At 56.6% G+C, this 24,075-nt stretch overlaps 2 protein-coding genes across 7 annotated transcripts; both read left to right on the top strand.

The window, feature by feature from the left end:
- Window positions 1-3,150: 3,150 nt before the first annotated feature.
- Window positions 3,151-4,560, top strand: ABHD16B (abhydrolase domain containing 16B). The gene has a single exon (XM_036245785.1). The coding sequence runs from the start codon at window positions 3,151-3,153 to the stop codon at window positions 4,558-4,560; it is 1,410 nt and encodes a 469-aa protein (XP_036101678.1).
- A 1,865-nt stretch (window positions 4,561-6,425) lies between these two features.
- TPD52L2 (TPD52 like 2) lies at window positions 6,426-23,755 on the top strand. Of its 6 annotated transcripts, none has more exons than XM_036244886.1 (9): window positions 6,426-6,559; window positions 10,041-10,186; window positions 13,095-13,243; window positions 14,071-14,130; window positions 17,633-17,734; window positions 19,583-19,609; window positions 20,682-20,723; window positions 21,712-21,760; window positions 22,269-23,755. In XM_036244886.1, exons 1-9 carry the CDS (start codon window positions 6,541-6,543, stop codon window positions 22,362-22,364), a joined length of 690 nt encoding a protein of 229 aa, XP_036100779.1. In that variant the 5' UTR covers window positions 6,426-6,540; the 3' UTR covers window positions 22,365-23,755. The 6 variants fall into 6 exon arrangements, with proteins under 6 accessions (XP_036100779.1, XP_036100778.1, XP_036100781.1 ...); XM_036244885.1 differs by having other exon boundaries at window positions 20,679-20,723; XM_036244888.1 differs by lacking the exon at window positions 14,071-14,130.
- The last annotated feature ends 320 nt before the right edge of the window (window positions 23,756-24,075 follow it).

Genomic DNA, 24,075 nt, shown 5'->3' with positions numbered 1-24,075 from the left:
TCCAAATTCATGTACATAGGGGGTTCCAAGGACCATCCCAGGAGCTGGGCTGTGGCCTGCACAACTCCGGGGGCACTGGAGTCTGAAAACAGTGCAGACTGTGCACCATCCAGGGGTCTGAGCCCAGGGGAACTCAGCCTTCATCAGACCGGCCGGCTGCAGGGCTCTTGATCCCAACCCATACTTTATGCTTATCTACGGTGGATGCCCAGTGTGAGGAGAGACGGAGCTGGGCCCTGCAGGGAGGCAGGAACGGGAGGGCTTGGGTATGCACCACGCCCCCACCAATCCACTATCCTTGAGGGCGCTGGGTAAGTCTGATTCCAGATGTTCAGCAGCTGTCGTGGCCATTTCCGCCCCTTCTCTGACCCTGCATCCGCCAGGAAGCATCCCCTCCTGTCCTCAGGCTCTGAGCCAGCCCCCACCTTCCCGGCACCCCATTTCCTGAGCAGAGGCGTTTATGCAGACTCAGCTCCCCCTCCCAAGGCCCGGGCGCTGCTCCCAGAGTCCTGGGCCACTGTGGTCGGACACCCTCTGCCAGGGGCTCTGATCCTGGCCCCAGCCCCTCCAGCCTCTGGGACTGGTTTTCTCTCTCTCCCTCCATTCCTTCTCCAAGGTTGTGTAGCCTGCAGCATAAATCAGGGCCTCCAGGGAGCCTGAGCAGAACTGGCCAGGAGGGAGCACTGCCTGTGTGGGAGGGTGGGAGCCTGTGGGGAGAAGGCCAGAGGTCATAGAGACCAGCAGGCTCCGTGGGGGTGGGGTGCATACTTAGAAATCTGCCTGCAGACACTGGGGGCGGGGTCGAGGGGGGCTTGCCTCCTGGAACTGAGAACTGACAATTGGGGACACAGCCCCACCTTCCGGGAGCAGCTGTGGGGCACAAGAGGTCACTGCAGCTGGTCCAGTCTGGGGGCTCCTCTGGAGGGGACAGTGGGAGGAGGGCTCCCTTCCTGTCACATGCTTTCCTGTCTCAACAGAGCTGGTGGTTCTGGGGCACTCAGGCTCCCACGGGTCGGGCGCAGGGCCGGGTAGGGAGTAGGGCTGGGGGCCAGAGACAGGGTAAGGCTCCCAGGGGGCCAGCAGCTCCAGCCTGGTGAACTCTGCCCTTCAGAATCCGCCCCTCCCTCCATTCCTGCTCTTCCAGGGGAACCAAGGGCAGGTGGGCCTGGCTGAAGGAAAGCCAGCTGGGAGACTGCCCCAGGGGGACGCGACTCCTGGGGAAATCTAAGTAAAATGTGGCGTGTGCACAACCCTCCAGGACACCCCAACTGCATCTGCTGTATCTGCCCCAATGGCCCAGGGTGGAAGGAGCCTCTCTGCTCTGTTGTCTCACAGAATGAGCTTGGAGCCTCTGGGTCTGCACTGCCCCTCCTGTGGCACTTGAAAGAGGTTCCTGGACAGTACATGCCCCCACTCTCTCCCAAGCCTTCCATCTCCATCCCTAACCAGGGCCAGGACCACCAATCCCCATGGGCACCTCCACTCAGCCCTGGACCCCAGGTGTGGTGCCCTGGGGTCTCCCTCTTGGGGCAGTCCTCCCGCTGCCTCAGGACCCAGTGAAGAGGTGAGGTCATTGCAGGAACCGGAGGGGGTACCTTGCCCAGGTGCACCTGTGCACCCTGAGACACCTGGGGTCCTGAGGACCTGACCAAGGAGCAGAGCAGCCCAATCAGGAGTAAGAGCTGGGAAATCTGAATCTCAGCCAGCTGGGGGGAGGGGTACAGAGGGTAGAGTTGCCAGATTTAGCAAAACTCAACAAACAAATCTACAAACAGGATATCTAGTATGTCCCCTGCAATACTTAGGATATACTTATACTAAAAAAGTATGTGTTCTTTACCTGAAACTCAAATTTAAGTGGGTATTTTATCTGAAAACCCGGGAGGATAGTCAACTCTCCCAACCCACTGACCTTGCCCATTGACCCCTCCTGCCCCACAACCCCTACGGGCAGCAATGTCCTCAGCTCCGCTTCCCAAACCTGGTGGGGCTGATTGGGCCGGCAGTGCCCACAACCCAGACACATGGGAAAGCAGAGAGGGCTGCTGGTCCTGGAATCCCCTCCCCAAAGGCTGGGTCTCTGAAGCAAGTCTGGCTCTTGGGCTGCAAGGGTCTGGACGGCTTTGCAAGTCCTGTTTCAGGTCTGGGCCATTGTGAAGGAGCCCAGCGCTCTTCCCTGGCTCCCCTTGTGGCCTCTAACCCCGCCACCTTTGCCTTCAGGTGGGCTGTCCCTCTCTGGTGGAGGAAAGGGGAACCCACTAGAGCCTTCTAGAAAAGAGGAAGATACAGCTTGTGGGGAGGTTTGAGGCGGAGGAAGGCTCGACCAGGGGCTGAAAATGAGGAACACTGGCCAGAAAGGGCCCACCTGGAGAAGGTCACTGCCTGTGCTGGCCCCGTGGAAAGAGGACCCAGGACAGGCGGGGATTTCCAGCCTGCATTCACCCCCTTTCCTGAGAAGGAAGGTGTAGAGGGGTGGGGGCTACGTACCATGAGCACAGGCTGCCTCCCTGCCCCAGCAGAGCTCCACCAGACGGCAGTGTCAGATTTCCTGGGCGGGCTTCGGGCACCTAGCACAGGCCTGGGCAGAGAACCTCGAACCCCCAGCTTCCCCAGAAGACTTTGTCTTCGTAAACACTCACACAGCCCGACCCCAGAACTACTTCGGCCTGCCCCTGGCTCCCTTTACCACCAGTGCGGGTGCCTCCCAAGGATTTCCCACTTCTCTGTCCACCTTCAGTTTAAGGAGGAGCAGGGCAGGTGCTGCTCAAAGAGTGGGTGACAGGTGAGTGAATAGGAACAGGAGAGAGACAGGCAAGGAGGGCATGGGAAGGGTGTGGCCACTTCAGGGTCCTAAGGCCTGTGTCCCAGGGGTGGGGCAGAACTTGAGGACCCCCACACCTGGGAACCTTTTGTGAGCCCATCACAGGGTGTAGCCCCCCCACCCCCAGCAAGTGACTCACAAAGCTGGCTGGCACAGATGCCACTGCCCATAGTCCCTGGAAGACCCAGGTCATAAAGGCTATGAAGACCGAGCCCTGAGCGGTGCTCACCCCTCAGCGGCCTGCTGGGCCGGGCCTGGGCCTCTGACCACAACCCAGTGCAGCGACTGTGCATTAGGGTTCTCCCCAGCACCTGGCAGCCTGCACGCCCATGTGTGTCGTCTGCTTCGTGAAGGCGCTAGTGCACGTTTTCAAGGTCTATCTGACCGCCAACTACACCTACAATTTCCGCGGCTGGCCCGTGGACTTCCGCTGGGATGACGTGCACGCCTCCAGCGCGAGCGGCAGTCACCGCGCGCTGACGTGCACCGCGGCGGCGGCGGGCGTGTGGCTGCTCCAGGATGCGGCGCTGCGTGAACACGAGCCTGGGAGGCCGCTGCACGGGTCACGCAGCCAGTTGCAGTGCCTCCTGCAGCAGATCAGAGAGCTGCCCAGCCAGCTCGCCAGCTACCTGCTAGCGCACTCGCTGGGCCGCTGGCTCGTGTACCCTGGCTCCATGTTCCTGATGACCCGAGCGCTGCTGCCGCTGCTGCAGCAGGGCCAAGAACGCCTCGTGGAGCGCTACCACGGCCGGCGAGCCAAGCTGGTGGCCCGTGACGGCAACGAGATTGACACCATGTTCATGGATCGCCGCCAGCAGCCGGGCAGCCAGGGCCACGGCCTGCACCTGGTCATCTGCTGCGAAGGCAACGCCGGCTTCTATGAGATGGGCTGCCTGTCGGCGCCGCTGGAGGCTGGCTACTCAGTGCTGGGCTGGAACCACCCAGGCTTCGGGGGCAGCACTGGCGAGCCGTTCCCCCAGCACGACGCCAACGCCATGGACGTGGTGGTCAAGTACGCGCTGCACCGCCTGCACTTCCCGCCGACGCACGTGGTAATCTATGGCTGGTCCATTGGCGGCTTCACGGCCACCTGGGCCACCATGACCTACCCGGAGCTGGGTGCACTGGTGCTGGATGCCACCTTCGATGACCTTGTGCCTCTGGCCCTGAAGGTCATGCCCCAGAGCTGGAAGGGACTGGTGGTGCGCACCGTGCGCGAACACTTCAACCTCAATGTCGCCGAGCAGCTGTGCGGCTACCCCGGGCCTGTGCTGCTGCTCAGGCGCACACTGGACGACGTGGTCAGCACCTCGGACCACCTGCGCCCCCTGCCGTCCGGCGACGTGGAGGGCAACCGCGGCAACGAGCTGCTACTGAGCCTGCTGCAGCACCGCTACCCGGTTGTGATGGCAAGTGAGGGCCTTGCCATCGTGACCCGCTGGCTGCGCGCCGGCACCGTGGCCCAGGAGGCAGCTTTCTATGCGCGCTACCGCGTGGACGACGACTGGTGCCTAGCACTGCTGCGCTCCTACCATGCGCGCTGCAAGAAGGAGCAGAAGGATGAGAAGGCCTGGGGGCCGCACGGGCTAGCCTTCCCTTGGCTGGTGGGTCAGGGCCTGAGCCGGCGGCGGCGCCGGCAGCTCGCTCTATTCCTGGCCCGAAAACACCTCAAGAATGTGGAGGCGACTCATTGCAGTCCCCTGGAACCTGAGGACTTTCAGTTGCCCTGGAGGCTGTAGCCCAAACCCCTGTGGCAATGGGCATTTGTGCTTTTGCTCACCTTCAGGGCCTCAGGGCTGTTCCCTTCCCCACACCCCATCCAGTAAAGCTGCCCTGCCCAGGGGATCCCAGCCTAGCATCTGGGAGAGGGTGGGACATTCCCTGCTCCCTTTCTCTTCCTCAAACACTTGTGGATGTCCTAGTCCACTTTCAGCTCCTAAAAGGAATGCAAAGATTAGCTTGACCCAGTTAATGGCAATGCTGTGTGATGGCTACTTTGAACACCTCAAAACGATGGTGGGAACATGGGCTGTGGGACCCGAACTGGTGCTGTTTCCCCAGCCTAGGTTACAGCATGGCTCTGGGAAGCATGAGTGTTGAAAGGTCTGTGCGTAAGTTGCCCCCAGCTGTGAAAGGACATTGGCATCTATAAAGCAGGTCTTAGCAGCTGGACCTTCCTGAATTGTGATGCTGCTGCTCTGTAGGTCCTCTCCCCACCTCCACTCCTGGCTTCTACAGGAGGGGTTCAGGGGACCACAGACTCAAACTAACAGGCACACACCATGTGGCATGTCCATGTGGGGATACAGACGCACCTGCACCAACCACTCACCAACTGAGCATCCGCTGAGCCAGGCCTGGGCTGGGACTTGTTCCTAGCTCAGGGATGCAATATAGAATGAGAAACAAGCTCTCTGCTCACCACTCTCTGTGATGCAGTCACTTCCTTACTGTCTGCTCTGAACTGTATGAAGCAGGGACTCCTGGCTGTCCCCAGCCTCTGGAGACAGGCTGGCCAGGGTGGGTTGAGCAAGAAACTTTGGAAAAACTGAAAACGTCAAGCGGGGCAAACATAATTGACAGCACCAGAGCAGGATATGGCCATGATGCACCTGGGCAAATACAAGGAGAGGTACATACATAAGGTGACCTAAAGTACCAGGAAGACGCCTGTGGGAGGTGAGCTTTGAGCTGAGCCAGAAAGAGGAGTTAGGTTAAGGAAGGGGCGTCCATGCCTGGGGATCAGAGTGGCTTGGCCAGAAGCGGGGAGTATAGTTCCTAAAGAGTCGGATCCTAAAGGGTTGGAATACCATTTAAGGATTTGCAGCCAGGCGTAATTAGGAGATGAAGACGGGAAGTTGTAGAGCTTGCCTTTGGGAGAATGGCTGCCTAAGGGTTTATACATCTCTCATTTGGGAAGTTAGGCAAGTTAGCCTCTTGTTCAGCGTCGGCCGGAAGCCCCTCAACTAACCCCAGTTTACTCATCTGTAAAGTGGGAGGAGGGTTCCGCCTGGGAACAGAGTCGCCCCTCGCCCGTTGAGGGCAGCGGCGCCTGCAGGGCAAGAGGACAGATCACAGTCACGCCTTTTTCTGCAAAACCCCCATACTAAGGGGGAAAAAATCCTCGTAAACGGGCGCACTATAAAAGAAAAAAAAAGACAGGCTGGGGGAGAGGCTAAATCCATAGTCAAGGGTCGGGCCTCGGAGGGATCGCAAGCGTTCTGAGTCTGGCCCGTCAAGGTGCGTGGCCTCGGTCGCCCGCAGGCAGCGGGAAACACCTGAGACTCCCAGGGGCCCGGGTGGTGGGTCTCCGTGGCGCCATGTTGGCCAGTCTTCCCACTTCCCACTTTCCCCGGGCTCCTCCGGACCGTTCTACTTGTGCGTCTCGCTGGTGGAGCCGACCTGGGAGGGATTTCCTCAGAAGCCAGCCTCCCTTTCCTGCTTCGTCCGCAGCCTTGACCAATCAAGTTGGAGTAGATGAACCGACGCTGGGCAAAACAACGCCCTTATTGGGCAGTGCTCGTGGGGGCGGGACGAGGGCGGAGCCAGCGTCAAAGCGGAAGTGGGCCGTCGCGTCGCTTATTACGTAATGCCACGGCGGCCGAAGTGGTTCCGCTGGCTTGTGTGTGCGCGGCGAACAACTCCCAGTGCGGCGCGCTCGGCTCCTACACCCGCGACCCCGGCTCTGACTGCAACTGCGGCCGGGCCGCCGCCTCAACATGGACTCTGCTGGCCAAGGTAGCTGCGGGCCCAACCGGCCCACGCTCCGCCCCCCCCCCCCGGTCGCGTTTCGGACTCTCGGTGCTCTCCTTCTCCACCTGCCCTGCGGCTCCTCTCGGCTCCCGGCGCCCCGACCACGATGGTCATGGCGTGCGTCTTCCGCTCCCCGCTTGGACCGCCGCGAGGACGGGTTCCCAGGCACCCTCCCCTAGTCCCCAGAGTTGTGGGTGTCCGCTCTCCGGGTAGCTCTCCTTGTGCCCCCGCCCCGTGCGCCCTCGGAGACACTCCACCCCGACCTGTGCCGAGGCGTTGTGCGCGGCCCCCGGGGAGGGCCGGTGAAACCGCCCTTGCGTTCAGCGCGGCGCCCCTTGGGTGGCAACGCTGCTCGGAACCCAGCCTGCTTAGAGGGTGTCTCGGGGGGTGGGGGTGGGGAGAAGGGTGCAGTGAGTCGGGCACACCCAGCATGCCTGACCTAACCCCAGAGCAGTTCGAGATGGTCGCTGGGGGCGTGGTCATGTCTCAGGAGGTTAAAAGCTTGAGAAGGTTTTAACAATTCTGCCTCCCGTTAGGAGAGGGGACGCTAAATTTCTGAGTTGACATGACTGTATTGGGTAATTTCAGGGAGCTTTTCTGCTGTGTGAGCTTATCAGTGTATTAACTGAATGTTAGAGCTCATTAACTGAATATTATTCTGATACTATTCGGTAGGTTTTTCTACTTTTGACGTCTGTTTATAACATAGTTGAACGTCAAAAGCCCCCCAGAGAGCTTTGATACGTTCAAGAAGCTCTTCACTGTTTGGCCTGTATCTCTAAACGTCACAAGCACTGGGTTCTGATAATGAGAGTGACAGCATTTACTGAGCACCTACCGTGTGCCAAACGTCATACTAAGCCTGCTTCTCAAATGACCGTTGTTAGAATAGCCCTTTGAGATTGGTCCTTGCATTGCTCCCATCTGCAGGTGGTTATACAGGCTTAGAGAGCAGGGCTCACCCAGGGTGAAGGACCCGCCCTTGTGGCACCAGCCCCATGCTGATTATCTGTGCTGGCATGTTTAGTGAGTGCCCAGTTTCTGCCTGGGGATGACTTCCAGGGGATCCAATTTTAGCTTTATAGCCAGAAACTGTCCAGTGTCCTTCCTTTATTTTATTTTTTAATCCTCATCCAAAGATATTTTTCTGTTTATCTTCAGATAGAATGGGAGCAGGGTGGGGAGGGAGAGAGAAAAAAAACATCGACGTTAGAGGGACACATCGACTTGCCTCCCACAGGACCCCGACCAGGGCAGGGGACAAACCACAACCAAGATATGTGCCCTTGACTGGAATCAAACCTGCGACTCTTTGGTCCTCAGGCTGACACTCTAACCACTGAGCCAAACTGGCCAGGGCTCGTTTATTTTTTTTAAATAGAAGGGAGTCCTTGAAAGTATGGCTCGTTGGTTGAGTGTTATCCTGTGCACTGAAGGTTGCCAGTTGGACTCCTGGTGAGGTCACATGCCGGGTTGCAAGTTCCATCCCTGGTAGGGGCGTACAGGAGGCAGCAGTTTGATGTTTTTGCTTTCACGTGGATGTTTCTATCTCACTCTTCCTTCCTCTGAAGAGAAAAATTGTAGAGATTTTAGGGCATTTACTGAATTTGAGCAGGTTGACGAAACAAAGTCACGTAGATTGATCCCAGTTAAAAATCAGAATCAGCCCTGGCCAGTTTGGCTCAGTGGTTAGAGCGTCGACCCGAGGACCAAAGAGTCTTGGGTTTGATTCTGGTCCAGGGCATGTACCTTGGTTGTGGTTCAACCCTGGCCCTGGTAGGGTTGGTGCAGGAGGCAACCAATTGATATATCTTGCTCACACTGATGTTTCTCTCTCTCTCTTTCTCTCCCTCTCCCCATCTGAAGATAAATAGGAGAAATATCCTCAGGTGAGGATTAAAAAAATAAAAGTGGATATGCTTAATTTTGTAAATAGCTGTTAGCACCAAGGAAGTGCCCATCTTGAGCTGTGTGGGGGGTTATGAAGAGAACAGGACAGCTGGCTAAGTGGAGCATCTTGGCTTTAAGCACATTCCATCTATTTTTAGCAGACTTTGGGATTTCTACAGTAGACAAACATGTCTGCAGTTCAAGACACTTTTTACTCTCTAAACTTCGTGTCTTTTTTTTTTTAAATGTTTTACTGGTATATATATACACTTTTATACATATGTACTTATGTGTGTATATATATATATATATATATATACTTTTTTTTTTTTTTCTTTTTCAGGGAGAGAGGAAGGGAAAGGGAAACATCCAAGAAAACCATTGATCAGCTGCCTCCTGAATGCCTCCTACTGGGGATCGAGCCTGCAACCCAGGCAATGTGTTCTGACTGGAATCAAACCAGGACCTCTCAGTCCATGGGATCAGGCTCAGTCCACTGAGCCACACCGGCAAGGCCTAACCTTCATGCTTTTTATTTCATTTACTTTTTTTTAATCTTTACCTGAGGACATTTTTCTCTTTATCTTCGGATAGAGTAGGAGAGAGGGGGGGGGAGAGAGAGAGAGAGAGAGAGAGAGAGAGAAACATCGACGTGAGAGAGATGCATACACTGGTTGCCTCCTGCATGACCCCGACCAGGATTGGGGACAAACCACAACCGAGGTACATGCCCTTGTCCGGAATCGAACCTGAGACAATTTGGTCCGTGGGCTGACGCTCTAACTGCTTAGCCAAAAGGGCCAGGGCTGTTTTGTTTACATTTAAAGGTGCCAGACACCAAACAAAAGCTGTTTTTTCACAGTGTGCTGATCAAAGGGAAGGTGTTCTCAGTGCTTATTGTATAAACACACTAAATGTGCTCAGAGCAGCAGAAGACTGAAGTAGGTCCCTTTCTCCTTGTCTGATAACTTGTAAACTCAGTGCAATCAGGAAGATGCGCTTAATGTGAAGAGAAAGTAGTGACTGCAGTAACTGGAACCTGGTCTGGGTGCAGCAGAGGGGTGTAGAGGCATACTGCGGGTCCTTGCTGAGGGGGGAGCATCCGGGATGGGCGGAAGGGTTTTTGTGCTGCCAGCTCCCCTGCAGAGCTGGATGACTAGCACATGCCCCTTGCATGTAATTGTAGTGTGGGCTCTGGCAGGTGGTTGCTTGGAAAGTGGTGCTTGTGTTTACAGCGTATTATGTTCCTTTGCTCTAAAAATGGCAGATCTGTTAGATTAAGCTGCGTTGTAGCAAAGTTTCTTGTCTCAGAAGGTAATATTCTCACAGGGGAACCAGAGGTAGGGTAGGGCTGCTTTGCACCCGCATTTCTTGGCCTCGAAGCAGCATCTTGGGTGGTCTGAGATGTGGCTGCCCTCAGTCTGGTGTCCTGAACCACCTTCACCGCCCCTTAGGGAAGAGGCATATTGGTCTCCACTGCCTCCCCGCTGCCGGTCCTTTCTCGTTTCTCCTCTGCCCCGTGTGCTTCTCCGCAGCTTCTTCATTAACACTTTCTGCCTTGTTTTGTCTCTGGCAGACATCAACCTGAATTCTCCTAACAAAGGTCTGCTGTCCGACTCCATGACAGATGTCCCTGTCGACACGGCAGTGGCTGCCCAGACGCCTGCTGTGGAGGGTCTGACGGAAGCTGAGGAGGAGGAGCTCAGGGCCGAGCTCACAAAGGTGCTGTGTCTGGCTGGCTGCCTTGGGGTGGCTGTTAGCAGAGGCCTCTCTGGCTGCTGAGGAGCCAGAGTGTGCTGGCTGTGCTCTGAAGAAATTGGAGGTCGTCCCTGAGGCCCCACAGAAACTGCTTCTACAGCCCTGGCTGTGTGTGCGCCCGGCCCCTTGTGGGTGCTCCAAGAGAAGAGTGTCCACACGAGGACAGCTGCTCTTAGCACACCATCTGCTGGGAGCTTCTCTGTTGGAGTTAACACCTGACATTTTCAAGACCCCACAATGTTACTGTCTCTGGTTCTTAATTTCACTTCCTTTTTTCTTTTTAATCCTCACCTGAGGACACTTTTCCATTTTTGTTCAGATAGAGTGGGAGGGAGAGAGAGAGAGAGACATCGATTTGAAAGGGACACATCAAGTGGCTGCCTCCCGCACAACCCAACCAGGGCCAGGGACAAATTGCAACCGAGGTACGTGCCCGTAGTGGGAACCGAACCCAGAATTCTCTGGTCCTTGGGCTGACGCTCTAATCGCTGAGCCAAACTAGCCAGGGCTCCAATGCTATTTTTCCATTTATCTTCAGATAGAGTAGAAGGGAGAGAGAGAGAAACATCAGTGTGAGAGAGACACATCAATTGATTGCCACCCGCGGGGCCACCCAACTGGGGCCGGGGTCAAACCTAGGACTCTTCGGTCCAAAGGCCGACGCTCTAACTGCTGAGCCAAACCGGCCACGGTTCAGGTGAGGAATTTTTTTTAAAATTTATTTTAGATATAAAGGAAGGGAGAGGGAGAACGAGATAGACACATGGATGAGAGAGAACATTGATTGGCCGCCTCCTGGGGATTTGGCCCACAACCTAGGCTTATGCCCTGACTGGGAATTGAACCAGCGACCTCTTGTTGCAGGGTCGACTCTCAACCACTGAGCCACACCAGCCAGGCTTGGGTGAGGATTTTTTTTTTAATTCTCACCTGAGGACTTCTTTTTTTTTTTTTTGCATTTATCTTCAGATAGAGTGGGAAGTAGAGAGGGAGGAAGAGAGAGAGAGAAACATCAATGTGAGAGGGACACATTGATTGGCTGCCACCCACATGACACCAACCGGGGCTGGGGACAAACTGCAACCGCGGTACGTGCACTTAGTGGCAACCAAAACCGGGCCTTTCTGGTCTGCAGGCCAGTGCTCCAACTGCTGAGCCAAACCGGCCTGGGCAGGGTGAGGATTTTTAAAAAGTAAGTAAATAAAAATGAAAGTCCCTGAGGAGGAAATGGGAGTTAAAACAAAAGCTTCCAAGTTTAATTTTTATTCAAAGCAACTGCCAAGAGTGTTTCTTTGTTTAGATCATATGTTTTTATTGATTTCAGAGAAAGGGAGAGAGATAGAAACATCCATGAGAGAGAACATCGACTGGCTGCCTCCTGCATGCCCCCTACTGGGGATCGAGCCCACAACCTGGGCATGTGCCCTGACCTGGAATTGAGCTGGCAGCCTCCTGGTGCAGGAACAGCGCTTAACCACTGAGCCACACCAGCCAGGCAGGAGTGTTTCCTTTACTGGGTGATTGCAGAGTCTAATAGTGACTCAGATGAGATTCCAGAGTTTGGGGAAGTGAGCTTGTTAATGTCTGACGGTGTTGTGCACAGGCAGAGGCTGAAGCTCTGCTCGTCACAGGCCTCTGTCTCCAGAGACGAGCCTCTTCTCAATGCCCTGGGTCTAGTCCTGGGTCTGAACTGAACAACGGTTGAAAGAGAAGCAGCGAGCAGTCCAAGGACATGGATGTTTTGCTTTTTATTTCAATATGTTGGTCTTGAGACTAAAACCACAGAGTCTTTTCAGAGTTGGATTGCAGAGTGGAGCCTCTCTTGGTCACTTAGAACTTTCAACTTGCCTGTCCTAGGACCACTCAACCCCATGCCCTGGACCTGTCAGTCATCCCACCAGGAGTGGGTGCTCTGGTCACTGGTTACAACTGCTTGAGTGACTGGGAATAGTTTGGCCTTAGACGAGACAGTGTGTTTTAGATTACTTCTTGTTTCAACTGTTTTCTAAAGCAGAATCTAGGGGCATATAGGGCTCTAAGCTGTTTTTAGTGTCTTAAGCAAACAGGCAGTTTTTAAAGAAAGGGGCTTTTTTAGAATAGCTGTTCAGGCAGGAGCTGGGATGCTGAGAGTCTGAAACAGTGAGGCTCTGGTGGATACTTCCTTCCAGTGTCACTTTCCCTTTCTTTTTAAGACCTGAGGAAGTCCAGGGCCCAACTTGGACTACCTTGAACACAGAAACACTTGTACTTTTGGCTTGTGTAACTGGCTTCTGCCAGGGCCAGGAGCTGGCCTCAGGAATACAGATGTTGTCATAAGGGCTATTTCTCTATCACCTGGGTCTCTGGCCATCTGTCTGTCTGTCAGCTCCGCTTCCTTCCTGCTGCGTGCGGAGGTCTCCCTGGTGCAGGTGGGCTGGCTGCCAGGCGTTCCAGCTTCTGCTCTCCCCGCTCAGATTCAGGGCCCAGAGCAAAGGGGCCTCCCTCCTGCCCAGGCCGCTCCTGGGGCAGAGCTCCGGCAGGCCTCGTGGAGTCGTCCACAGACAGGCATGGTGGTCGTAGCCCCAGCAGAACCCTTTCTTGTGGGTCAAGACAGTTCTGCAGAAGTTGGGGTGCTGGTACGCTGTGGACACTGTTTCTGAGACGAGTTGTGTCTCTGTGAGTGGACAGTTCTTTTTTTTTGGTACGTTCCCCTAGCGGAAACTGAACCCAGGACTCTCTGGTCCGCAGGCTGATGCTCTAACCATTGAGCCAAACTGGCCAGGGCTGTGAGTGGACAGTTCTTACATAACTCAGGAACCTCACTGCATTTGGTAAGGATGTCAGTCACTGCTGCAGCAGCGTAGCTAATTGTGTCAACTGTGTGCTCCTGCAGGTGGAGGAGGAGATTGTCACTCTGCGCCAGGTCCTGGCAGCCAAGGAGCGGCACTGTGGGGAGCTGCGGCGGAAGCTGGGCCTCTCCGCCTTGGAGGGCCTGAAGCAGAACCTGTCCCGGAGCTGGCACGATGTGCAGGTCTCTAGCGCGTAGGTACCTGCTCTGCGGCCGGGCGCCTGGTGGTCGAAGAGTGTCATGGTGTGTGCCTCTGCCTGTCGATGGGGTGTCAGTTCTTGGGGATGAGGCGCCTCGCAGGGACGGGGATCAGATGTGCCTGTTTGGAAACAGCCAGCCAGGGGCCTTTTGCCCTTGACCTAGCCGTGGTGCTCGCATGTGCTCGCAGAGCTCCGAGTCTGCATGTATTGTGCAAGGTGGGTGGACACAGCCAGTTGTCTAAGTGGAAATCGACAAAAATATGTTTTCGGTCCGGATTTGAGAGAACGCTAGTCAGGCCCTGGATGAGACTGATTCCTGTGGTGCCAGAGCTGAGTGTTTGCTCACGTAGACGTGAGTCTCCATGCGTGTGCTATGTCACAGCCCCAGGACCGCTGTACCGGACATGACTCAGCTGGGAACGTGGACAGTGCAGCTGTGTGGCTCCCCTGCAACGGACCCTCCGGGGGTGGGACGTATCCCCGCTGAAAGGCAGACTCAGTCCCATTTCATAAACCCCACCTGGGAAAAGCCCGTTTCTGTCATAGGGAGTCCTAGGTTCTGATCTCGAAGGATGACTGTCAGAAGTGTTTTGGGGCCACAGGCTGTGCCCTTCGTGCCCCTCACAGCACTGTTCCCCAAGAGCCATCTTACACTGAATGACCCAGGCACTCCCTCGGCTGACAGGAAAGGACGGGCGGGCTGCAGGCTCCGTGCTCCTGCCCTTGGTCCTCCTCCATTCTCCCTGGAATTTCACCTGCAGTTTGAAACCTGAGTTGAAATAGTTTTTCTAAATAATTTACCAGAGACTTTCTGTTTTTAGCTATGTGAAAACTTCTGAGAAACTCGGAGAGTGGAATGAGAGAATGACCCAGTCGGACCTGTGAGTGCCTTTGCGTCAGCACCTCCCCCCTCCTCCTGACACGCCTCTTAGGGTCAGCAGGTCGCGTGCGCATGGCGCAGACCTTATGGCGATGTTTCCCGCTCTTCTATTTTCCGTGTAGCTTTTCCTCTCCGGCACAAATGAAGCTTTCTTCCCACCCACACAGCCACCAGCGCACACTGAGCGCTCTCTGTGCCCCGTACAGAAGCGGCTGGGGCTGGGCCCGCAGCATCCCTGCTCGCAGACAGCTGCTCCTGGGCTTGCCGAGTGGGCAGGCGGCCGAGGGCCCTGTGGCGAATGCAGATGGTGGGCCCTGCTTCCTTCCCCTGTAGACCAGCCCCAGCTGCTGGGTCCCGAGAGCTGCACTAGGACTCGGGTTCCTTGAGTTGAGGGGCGTGCAGGTCGTGCCTGTGGGATCCTAAAGGAGTCCTCTTGGTCAGAGAGGCACTGAGCTGTCAGCCACACAGAACTGACATACAGAATACCCAGCAGAGCTGTGGTTGAGAATCACTGTGATGTTGTCTCTGACATTTATCTATCCTACAACCTGGTTGTAACTCTTCAAACCTTGTGAGGCAATGTTTAAAAACAGTCACTTGCTGGGGCTTTTCTGTCTCTGGTGTGGAAGGAAGCGCTGTCTTGGTTGCCAGCAGAAAGCCCCTCCGTGCTGGGCTGAAAGGAAATGGTTGTTGCCCGGCTTATTGGAAAGGAGCCTGGGACTCGGGTTGGCGAGCTGCGTGTGGGGCCTTTGCAGCCGGGTGTCGCCAGGGGCTCTGGCAGTTCACGTTCTGTGCTGTCTCTGCACTTGGACAGACAGCCAGTGCCGTGGCAGTGGGCACTGTAGGGCACGGTGGTGTTAGGTGCTGCCCATAGGTCGACTCAGTGGCTGTTATCAGGCCACTCATGGTGCAGACTTCATCCGAAAACAGCTGTTGGAGACTTTAGTGCTGTCCTGTAAAACCAGCCATGTACCCTTTCCTATAACTGGTCCTGACTCCTGAGAAGCCTGTGGCTCTGGGCGTGGAAGCTGTGGCCAGCAGCGTGGCCTCCCCTGCGCTTCACCTGGTGGTGGCTGCTCCCCAAGGCCTCACTCCTCTTAGTTGGAAAGTTGTTGGAGTGCTGCTTCCAGACTGGGCACTTCCGCAGTGACCCCAGGAGGAGGGCCACACAGCCCCGGGTGGGGTGGCTGTCTCGGGAAAGGAGCCCTGGGGTGCCCCAGGTGTCACTGCAGGATGGCTGGTGGAGTGTCCAGAGGGGCAAACACAATGGGGTGAGCCTGTCTCCCTAACTGTGGATCTACAAGTCCCTGCCAGCTGGCAGCATGCTGGGGGACTGGGGTCTACCCTGGTGCTCAGCGCCCGCGCGTCTGCAGAAGACAGCAGTGTCGAGGCTGCCGGCCCGTCTCATGCTGCTGCTGCTGCTGTTGGCGTGGGCGCTCGCTTCAGCGCAGCCGGGTCCCAGTGACGGAAACGGTCACCGTTGGGTTCTTCCTGTAGGTAGGTCTCGGCTGAAGCCGCCCGGAGCGGGCACCTGGGGAATCTAGTCCCTGGCTGACTCGGTGCAGTCACCACGTCGAGTCTCTGGTTGTGGGTGACAGAAAGCACAGCTAAAGTTGGTGTCTGCCTAGAGGGCAGGAGGTCTTTCCTGCAGAGGAGCCCTGCTCCAGGCCGCCGACCAGGGCTCCCAGGGAGCGCGGGGGCCTCCGGCTCTCCCCACAGTGCCTTGTTCCCAGCTCCTCCTCTGTGGTGCGAGGGGCACCCAGCAACAGGGGGGCCCAGTGGGGGTCTCATTGGACTCTTGCTGTGGTCAGGAGTGGGGAACCTATCAGCCAGACCGGGACCATGTGCTCATCTGAGTAGGGGGTGGGGCAGCCCTGAGGGAAGGTGCAGGAGAAGGTGCCTCTGGCAGATGCCCCAGAGGAGGCTGGCATTTCTCAGGACTCCACGCCTGTGTCTCCTGAGAGGTGAAGTGATGCCCACAGCAGCGTTGGTGGCATTGACCGTGCTCAGCATGGCAGGGCCTACTTACCCAGATGCATTGGCTCTGCCCCCAGGGCTGTTGCCATCTCAACGTGGCCTGTGTACCTGCCTCACTTTGGAGGTTCCTGGAGCAGTCATTGTTGACACCTGTTTGTACGCCCCAGAAATGCAGAGGGCTGTGGAGGGCAGGGAAATTGCCTCCTGTTGGTGTCTGGCAGGGTGCTGCCCTTGGAGTCGCCCACAGGACGCGCCTGCCCATCACCAGGGCCCCACGGCACAGGCTCTTGGACATTCACTTTCCTACCTTGGCCACGTGTGCACATACAGGTTCTGTCAGGCTCCTCCTTTGACCCTCTGCCTGCTGCAGACTGTTTCCATCAACACGCCTCGGGTGGTAGCAGGTCTTTGTACCTGTCATTTCAGAGACAGCTGGCTTGACGCTGGGTTCTGGATTTGTGTTTCTGAAGGAAGGGCGATGTATGCTTGGTCCCCTTGTGTCTGGTGCTTTATTGTGAACATCCTAGGCTCCAGATGCACAGAAGTCTGTGTCTCACAGACGATCTTAACTCCCTTTGAGATGGAAGTGCTTCATCAGATGAGGCCTTGGGTTGGGAGCTGGACCCCAGGAGGTTTCGGAGCCTTTCCTCAGCAGGCTCTGCTGGGAATGCGCTGCACACCTGCCGCAAGTGCCCCTTCACCTTGACTGCCCCCTGCTGGACCCTGAGACAGGCCGGCCTGGGTGTGGTGTGGGTGCTGCTCCAGGTAAGCAGTCCGGTTCGAGGGTCACAGCAGAAACGGAGCCAGTGTGGGCAGGCTGAGTGCCCTGGAGCCGGCCTGAGGGAAGAGGGCAGCAGCGTGGAGGGGAAGGGCGCAGCAGAGCCAGTGCAGGCTGGTATCTCGAGAGCCCAGCCGTCTCCAGCTGTTATTTTCTCAGGGTCACCAGATTGGCCAGAAAGGGGCGCTTGGGGTCAGGCTGCTGTGACTGGTTTGTGGGAGCTGCTGGATGAGGGCTGGCGGCTCCGGGCATTAGCTCTTGAGGTCAGCCCAGTGGTGTTCTTGCTGTGAGCCAGGACCACCCCTGGAACTGAGACTGGTGGAATGAGGTGGAGGTTCCCCTGGTTCTGAAAGGTCAGCCGGCGGGAGAGGCCCAGGCTTCACATAGGTGATGGTGGACTGCGAGGGCAGTCTCACAGGGGACAGCAGGGGAGCCCAGAGGACGCTTCTAGCTTCTGCCCCAGACCTAGGGCTCTGCAGCGCCAGGTGCTCCTCCCGAGTCAGAGTCGCCGTGAGAAGACAAGAAAGCGGGATGATGGAGTTCCGGGCGGGGGCGCCACTGAGTCTCAGTGAGATCAGAAGTGCTGCTGCTGCCCCCTGGGCCCCGGAGTGTGGGCTCCTGGCTCTCCGTGGTGCTCAGGCCAGCGCTTACCACTCACTCCTCAGTGCTGTCCAGGCACTTTATGTCCTTGGCTGTGGGTGGTGGTGCCCCTTGTGTTTGGTTGGTTTAACTGTGTATCTTTCTTCAGCTACAAGAAGACTCAGGAAACTCTCTCTCAGGCGGGACAGAAGACCTCTGCTGCCCTCTCCACTGTGGGCTCTGCCATCAGCAGGAGACTCGGGGATATGAGGTGAGACCACCTGCCCCAACCCCTCCACCCTGAGGCCTGGGCCAGTCAGCTGAGGTTTGCAGGATTTCGAGCTTAGGGCAGCGGTTCTCAGCCTGTGGGTCATGACCCCCTTGGGGGTTGAACGACCCTTTTACAGGGGTCGCCTAAGACATAACAGTAGCAAAATTACAGTTATGAAGTAGCAACAAAAATAATTTTATTTAGGGCAGCGGCTCTCAGCCTGTGGTGACCCCCAATACGAGGAGCTGTATTGAAGGGCCGCAGCATTAGGAAGGTTGAGAACCACTGTGGGCGTAATGAGTCTTGTTTGAGATCAGATGGGACGCCGCTGGCCTGCTGCACTCTGGGCACCTGCTTTGGCCATCTGAGCCGAGCTGTGGTGAGTTCGGTGACACTGATCAAGCCGCAGGGGGCTGGCCTGGCTCCTGGGGATGGCCGAGGCAGTGGCCTGCCCAGCGGCACACGTGAGCAGCGGGTCGCGTTGCGTTGCTCCTCCCTCTCCTGCTGGCGCGATGACAGCACTGGGGGAGCAGGTGTCTGCTGTGCTGCATGCGCCCTCCCGGCAGTGTGCCCGCCGGGCTCTCATGTGAGTGGGCTTGGCATCTGGATGAAGCTGGGTGGGGAGAGCAGGGACCTGGCACAGAGGGCAGGGCCACTTCCGCGGGCAGCTCTGCACAGTCTGCTGCTCTGGGAGGACTGACGGTCCATCTGTCTGCTCAGAATAGTGGGATTTGTGGCTGACTGTGGTGTGGCCAGCAGTGAGCAGGTTCCTGTCACCACGACCCTGGGCTGGCTCTGCACGTGCCTGGTGCCCTGCGCCGGCCCTGCCCGCAGTGTGCACATGGGCTGGGCCTGTCTGCTGCTGGTCTCCCCTGGGGACTCCGATCTCTCAGGGTCCTTGATGGGTCCAGCTGTCTCACCGTGTGGCCTCAAGTAGTCGAGGTTGTGGCCCACTGACTTCCACAGGTCAGAGTTGTAGGTAGCAGGTTCACCACTTCTTGAGTGAAAGTCGGGTTCAGGAAGGTTCACGCCACGAGTGTAGGGCTGGGCGGCCCCTGAGGGGTCGCTGCATCGAGATGTCTGGGGTCAGGTCCTTCAGGACAGCCGCCCATGCTGGAGTCCACCGCGCCTGTCGGGGGCAGCCCTGGCCTGGCCTGAGAAGCCTTCTGCGTACCCTGAGGTGTGAGGTGGGGGTGGGGGAAGAGACTGGATTTGGGTCTAGTCTCTACCTTCTCTGACCCTAGCCCCCCCTCCCCCCCATGTTGTGGTCACCTCCACAGTGTTGGAGGAGGTGGCCATGTCCCTCTTATGCCCCATCTTTGGACACATGCTCGTTTCTGGGATGGCTTTTGTCATCTGTGGAGATGGAGCCGGAGCGCAATGGACTCAGCCCTGAAGGTGCCCAAGTCCTGTTGAAGTGTGTGCTTCCGTGTGCTTGTGTGTGTGCACACGTGTGTGCAGTGTGTAGGCCGGTCTGGTGTGCAGTGTGTTAGCCAAGCGTGGCCAGCTCAGGTTCCAGGTGGTGGAGTCCACTGGGCCTGTCTCACACCTTCGCACTGCTCAGTTCTTCGGGGCCTCTTCCCTCCAGCCTCCAAACAGGCACGGACACACGGGTCCTCGTACGTGACCACACCCGGGATGGCGGAGCTGTGGGGCAGTCCTGTGCGTGAGGGAGCAGCAGCCTCCCGGTCGGGACTCGAGGAGATTGGAGGCGGAGGCGGGGCGCGCGTCCTGCCCTGCCAGGTGGTGTCAGGGCAAGAGGGTGGCCTGGAGCTGAGTGGAGGGCTGGCGGGCACTGGCCTCCTTCCTAACATGCGTTTCTTCTCTTCCCCTGCTGCCACCTGTCAGGGCTCGTCCATTCTCACACTCCTTTAGGTAAGGCTCCTCTGCTTCAGGGCGGGGGACTCTGCCAGCCTGTGGGAGGCTGTGCTGGGTGCAGGTGGTGAGGGGCCATGAGCTGCCCGACCTGGCCCTGTCCCCCACAGCGAGGCCAGCGCTGCGCATCAGAGCACACCATGGCTGCTCAATCTGTGGTCCCTGTGGGTCGTCACCAGCCGTATGGTCGATGCAGGGACGCCTCCCCAGCAACGTGTCGTTACCTGTGCGCTGTTGCCGGCCTCTCTGACCTGCCCATGGAGCATGTCCATCTAAGTGCACCCCTGAGTTCATTCCCCAAAAGAGCCGTGTTGATGCAGGAGGGTCTTGCTGGCCCAGACTGTCTGCTCTGCATCTCCCTCCTGAGAGGCGGTGCGCCCCCAGGCAGAGTCTCCCCCTCTGCAGCTCTGCAGCTCTTTCTGCACCAGCACCAAAGTCCCGGTCGCTGGTTGGTGCCTCTCCAGACACCAGAACTGTAGTCACACACTTCTCTGAACCCAAATCCACAATAGCGTGGCTTTAAGTGGTCATTTCTTACGTAACTCGGTTGTTTCTCTTTTTTTTTAAAAGTCCTTTAACTTGCCCAGCCGGTGTGGCTCAGTGGTTGAGCATCGACCCTGTACCAAGAGGTCGCCAGTTTGATTCCCGGTCAGGGCACGTGCCCAGATTGTGGGACCGATCCCCAGTGGGGGGCATGCAGGAGGCGGCCAATCGATGTTTCTCTCTCTCCCTCTTCCTTCATCTTTCTAAAATCAATAGAGAGAAAAAAAAATTTTTTAAGTCTTTTTACTTGCTGTAGAGTCAGTTAAGGACATCTGACGGCCATTTGTTCCATAGCCTTTCTGAAGCCCAGACCAGGTCTCCCTCAGCAATGTCACATTTCTGGGGTGGCTTTGGAGGCGGGAGAGGAGCCGCAGTTCCAGTTTTCCTCCTGCTGTGGGGCTTCGGGGGGCTTCCTCGTGCTGGGGGTGGGGTTCTGGTGCCCGCTGCAGAGTTAAGTTTCTCCATGATCCGAGGTCTCCCTCACCTTAACTCTTGCCTGCTTCTCTGCTTTTACCATGCTTCCAAGTAGCAGCTACTCCATCCGCCACTCGATAAGTATGCCAGCCATGAGGTAATGTATGCTTGTGCCCCAGAGCTCCCAGAACCGAGCAGGGCCGGGTGGGAGCAGGTGGCCTCCCAGACCTCTGAACAAGGCCACCTTCCCCTGGCAGCCTCCTGTCAGATACGGGTTAGAAATGACCCCTCCTAGGCCAAAGAGCTAGTCGGGGTGAGGCTCGAGGACACCAGTGTGCCAGACTGGGCTCCATCTGGAACTTTCCCAGACTGCCTGCAGGGTTGGGCTAGGGAGGGGCAGAGAGGCTCCCACACATACCTGGCACCCAAGAGGCTGCAGGCATCTCTGAGCCTTTTACAAAGACTGTTGTATCTGTTCTGTGGCCGGTTTTCTCCTGCTGGCTCTGCACTGCAGCCTTGGCTCTCAGTGGAGCCCTGTCCTCCTTACAGACTAGCAGCAGCTGCCACACCACAAAGCTGCTAGGAGCCCTTGATGGGCAGGGGGGCTGCAAGAGCCAGGGGCAGGCTGGGGGGGTGGGGGCTGCAGGAGCCAGGGGCAGGGAGGGTTTGGCTGTGTAGGGATGCTGGGGGGGGGGGGGTTGGGGCTGTTTGCTCCTCTTGCCTCCTCACTCTTGTCCCAGAATGCCTCGGTTTTTCTGTTGGCTTTATTCTAAGAAATTTGTGTGAAGCACATGCATGACTTTTCCTAACCCCAACACAGGTGCTTTTAGGGTGTAGTATAAGTGTGCCCCATGTCCACCCGCTTCCCAGGCAAGGGGTCTACAGCTCACCCGCGTGAAGTCTGGGTCTCACCAGCTGGTGGCATGCAGGTCTGTCCCTGTGGCTGACCTCTGGATTGACCTTGGCAGGGTTCTCTACAGGGGGTGCCCCACCCCTTCTTTTGTCGAGTCCTGTCTTTGCAGTGAGCCCTCAGGATGCTGTCAGGGATCTTTCCAGAAGATGACCCTAATTCTGGGGTCCTTCAAGTTCAGGGGCAGCATAGCTGTGGGCTCCTCATGCTGATGTCAGTCCCTCTCTCTCTAAAGGAATTCTGCCACCTTCAAGTCGTTGGAGGACCGCGTTGGGACCATAAAGGTAACTGCCTGGATCAATGATGGGCGTAGCTGTTGCTTAGGTAGACTGACTTAATCGCTGTGGATTAATATGCAGTTCTAGGAGCTAACAGAGAGACCTGTGCCTTTTACAGTCTCCCCGAGGTGACATTGTAGTGTCAGTGGGCACAGTCAGGGTAGAGAGCAGTCCATCCCCACAGAGATTCTTCACGGTGCCCACCTTCTGCCTGCCTTGCCCCGGCATCCACTGATCTCTTCTCCATTTCCATAATTTTGTAATCTGAGAAAGTTGTAAATGGAACCCTACAGTGTGTAGCCTTTGGGATTGGCCCTTTCCACTCTGCATCATTCCCTGGAGATACGTCCAGCCTGTTGCCCATGTTGGTGGTTCATTCCCTATTTTCACTAAGCAGTGTTCACATTTGTCAAGTTGGTAGAGACATGAACACCATGACTTCCTGGCAGGTCTGGGGTCTGCCTGGCACTGTGGGCTCTGTCTCAGGTGTTTCTTCCGGTCTCCCCATATGCAGTCTAAGGTGGTGGGTGGCCGAGAGAACGGCGGTGACAGCTTTCCCTCCCCGGCGGGGAGTGACGACAAGCCCCTGCCCGACCACACGCCCTTCTAAGCCTGAAGCAGCTTTGCCGCCACGGAGCAAGCGCAGGCACGCCTCATCGCCAGACTGCCACTGCGCAACGGAGCAGCAGCGCCTGCAGGGGCGGGAGCGGCTGCGGGGGCAGCCCTGCCATCACATGCACGCGTGGCTGCTGCACGCGCATGACTCAGAACAGTCTTGTACACAGATGCTTCACACTAAGTCGGTAGATGCAACAGGTCGCTCTGCTGCCCGTCCTGGGGCAGGAAGTAGATGGGGTGGGGGCGGAGCCACACTCCCTTTGGGGGTCTTGTTAATTCACCAGAATGCAAGTGGTGTTTTCCCAGCTCCTTCCCTTCCTCACAGAGGGAGTGTCTTCCAGAAGCCCCATCTGACCTGCAGTTTTTATTTCAAAATGCTAAACAAGAAAAGTCTATTTTCTGAGACCCTCTGAAAAGAAACCGATTATCAGCAGCTGCCTAATTGTTACACTAATGATCTAGCTTTAACAAAAGCAGATCTTTTATTTTTTAAATGCAGTGGGTTTTTCAAAATTCAGAATTTAGCAAAGCAGCTTTAGCTTCATAGTTACAACATATTATTTGCTTGGACTCAAGCTGAAATACAAGCCTTATATCACCTGATGCTTTATTTGTTTATAATGTTTTTGTATATAAAAGTGAGTGTTCTTTAGTGGGTTCCAAGCACTACACAGAATTCTGCATCTAACCGAGGGGCCGCATGCCTGCACCAGTGGTGTGTTTCGTTTCTCTGACGCACTCATCCCAGTGGATGGACCTGGCTCTCTCCTCTCCAGGACCAAAGGCTCCGGGGCCTGTGGGGGTGGGTGCAGGAGAAAGGAAGAACCAGCCCTGCAGCTGCCTTGTGTGGGCCAGGCCGGGCCAGGCCCCGGCACACTGCTGTCAGAGGCCCCGCTATCTGTCTGCTGCACACCCAGGACGTGAGGAGCACGTGGACCCCGCAGAGCAGGTCAGGGCTGGGTTGGGGTCAGCTGGACCTCTGCTGTTGCCTTTTCTCAGGAGCTACAAAGATCTCTCCTATTTTGAAGCTGCCACACTCCAGCAGCCTCACCCAGGGCCCCAGGTGTCGGGTGTGTCTAGAGGGGCAGCTTGTGCCTTAAGGGCTCTGAGTGGGCGCAGACCTTGCCTGCCCGTGATCTGTGCACCCCCTGGGGGAGGAGCCTGCAGGCCAGTGACTGCTTTCGTAGGCTGTGCTGTGCTCTGGTACCTGAGTGTCTGCTGGTCACTTCAGACACCCTGGGGACTGCAGTTCACGCTGGTGTTCTTTCTCCAGAATTAGAATCTCAGACTCCTGGTAGGAGGCAGGGCTAGTACTGATTTGTCTTTTCTGTGAAGTAAATACTGGGTAATTTGTCAATAAAGCATTGTTTTGGGGGAAACGAACCCCAGCTGTGTGGTGTGTTTACTTCATTCAGTAAGGTGACGAAAGCAGTAAGCCAGCGGGCCGGGCTCCTGTCATCAGGGGCCTGCACCCTAGAGGGGCTGGGAGGAAGTACAAATGTAAATCTTCGATGCTATGAAGACAATCCAGCAACTGAGAGACTATAAAGGTGACACACCTGTGGGTTCCCGAGGAGGAGGCATGGAAGCTAAGGAGCCAGCCAGGCTACAGATTGGGTCAGCCGAGCTGCAGGAGGTGAGCAGGCAGCCAGGTTTGCCCCATGGCCTGAGGCAAGAACCACTTGGGAGTCCCCATGCATCCA

This window comes from Molossus molossus, unplaced genomic scaffold (assembly GCF_014108415.1).
Source record: "Molossus molossus isolate mMolMol1 unplaced genomic scaffold, mMolMol1.p scaffold_m16_p_6, whole genome shotgun sequence".
Classification (NCBI taxonomy): Eukaryota; Metazoa; Chordata; class Mammalia; order Chiroptera; family Molossidae; genus Molossus; species Molossus molossus.
Note: the sequence above shows the minus strand (reverse complement) of the source record. Positions and strands in the feature narration are given on the sequence as shown.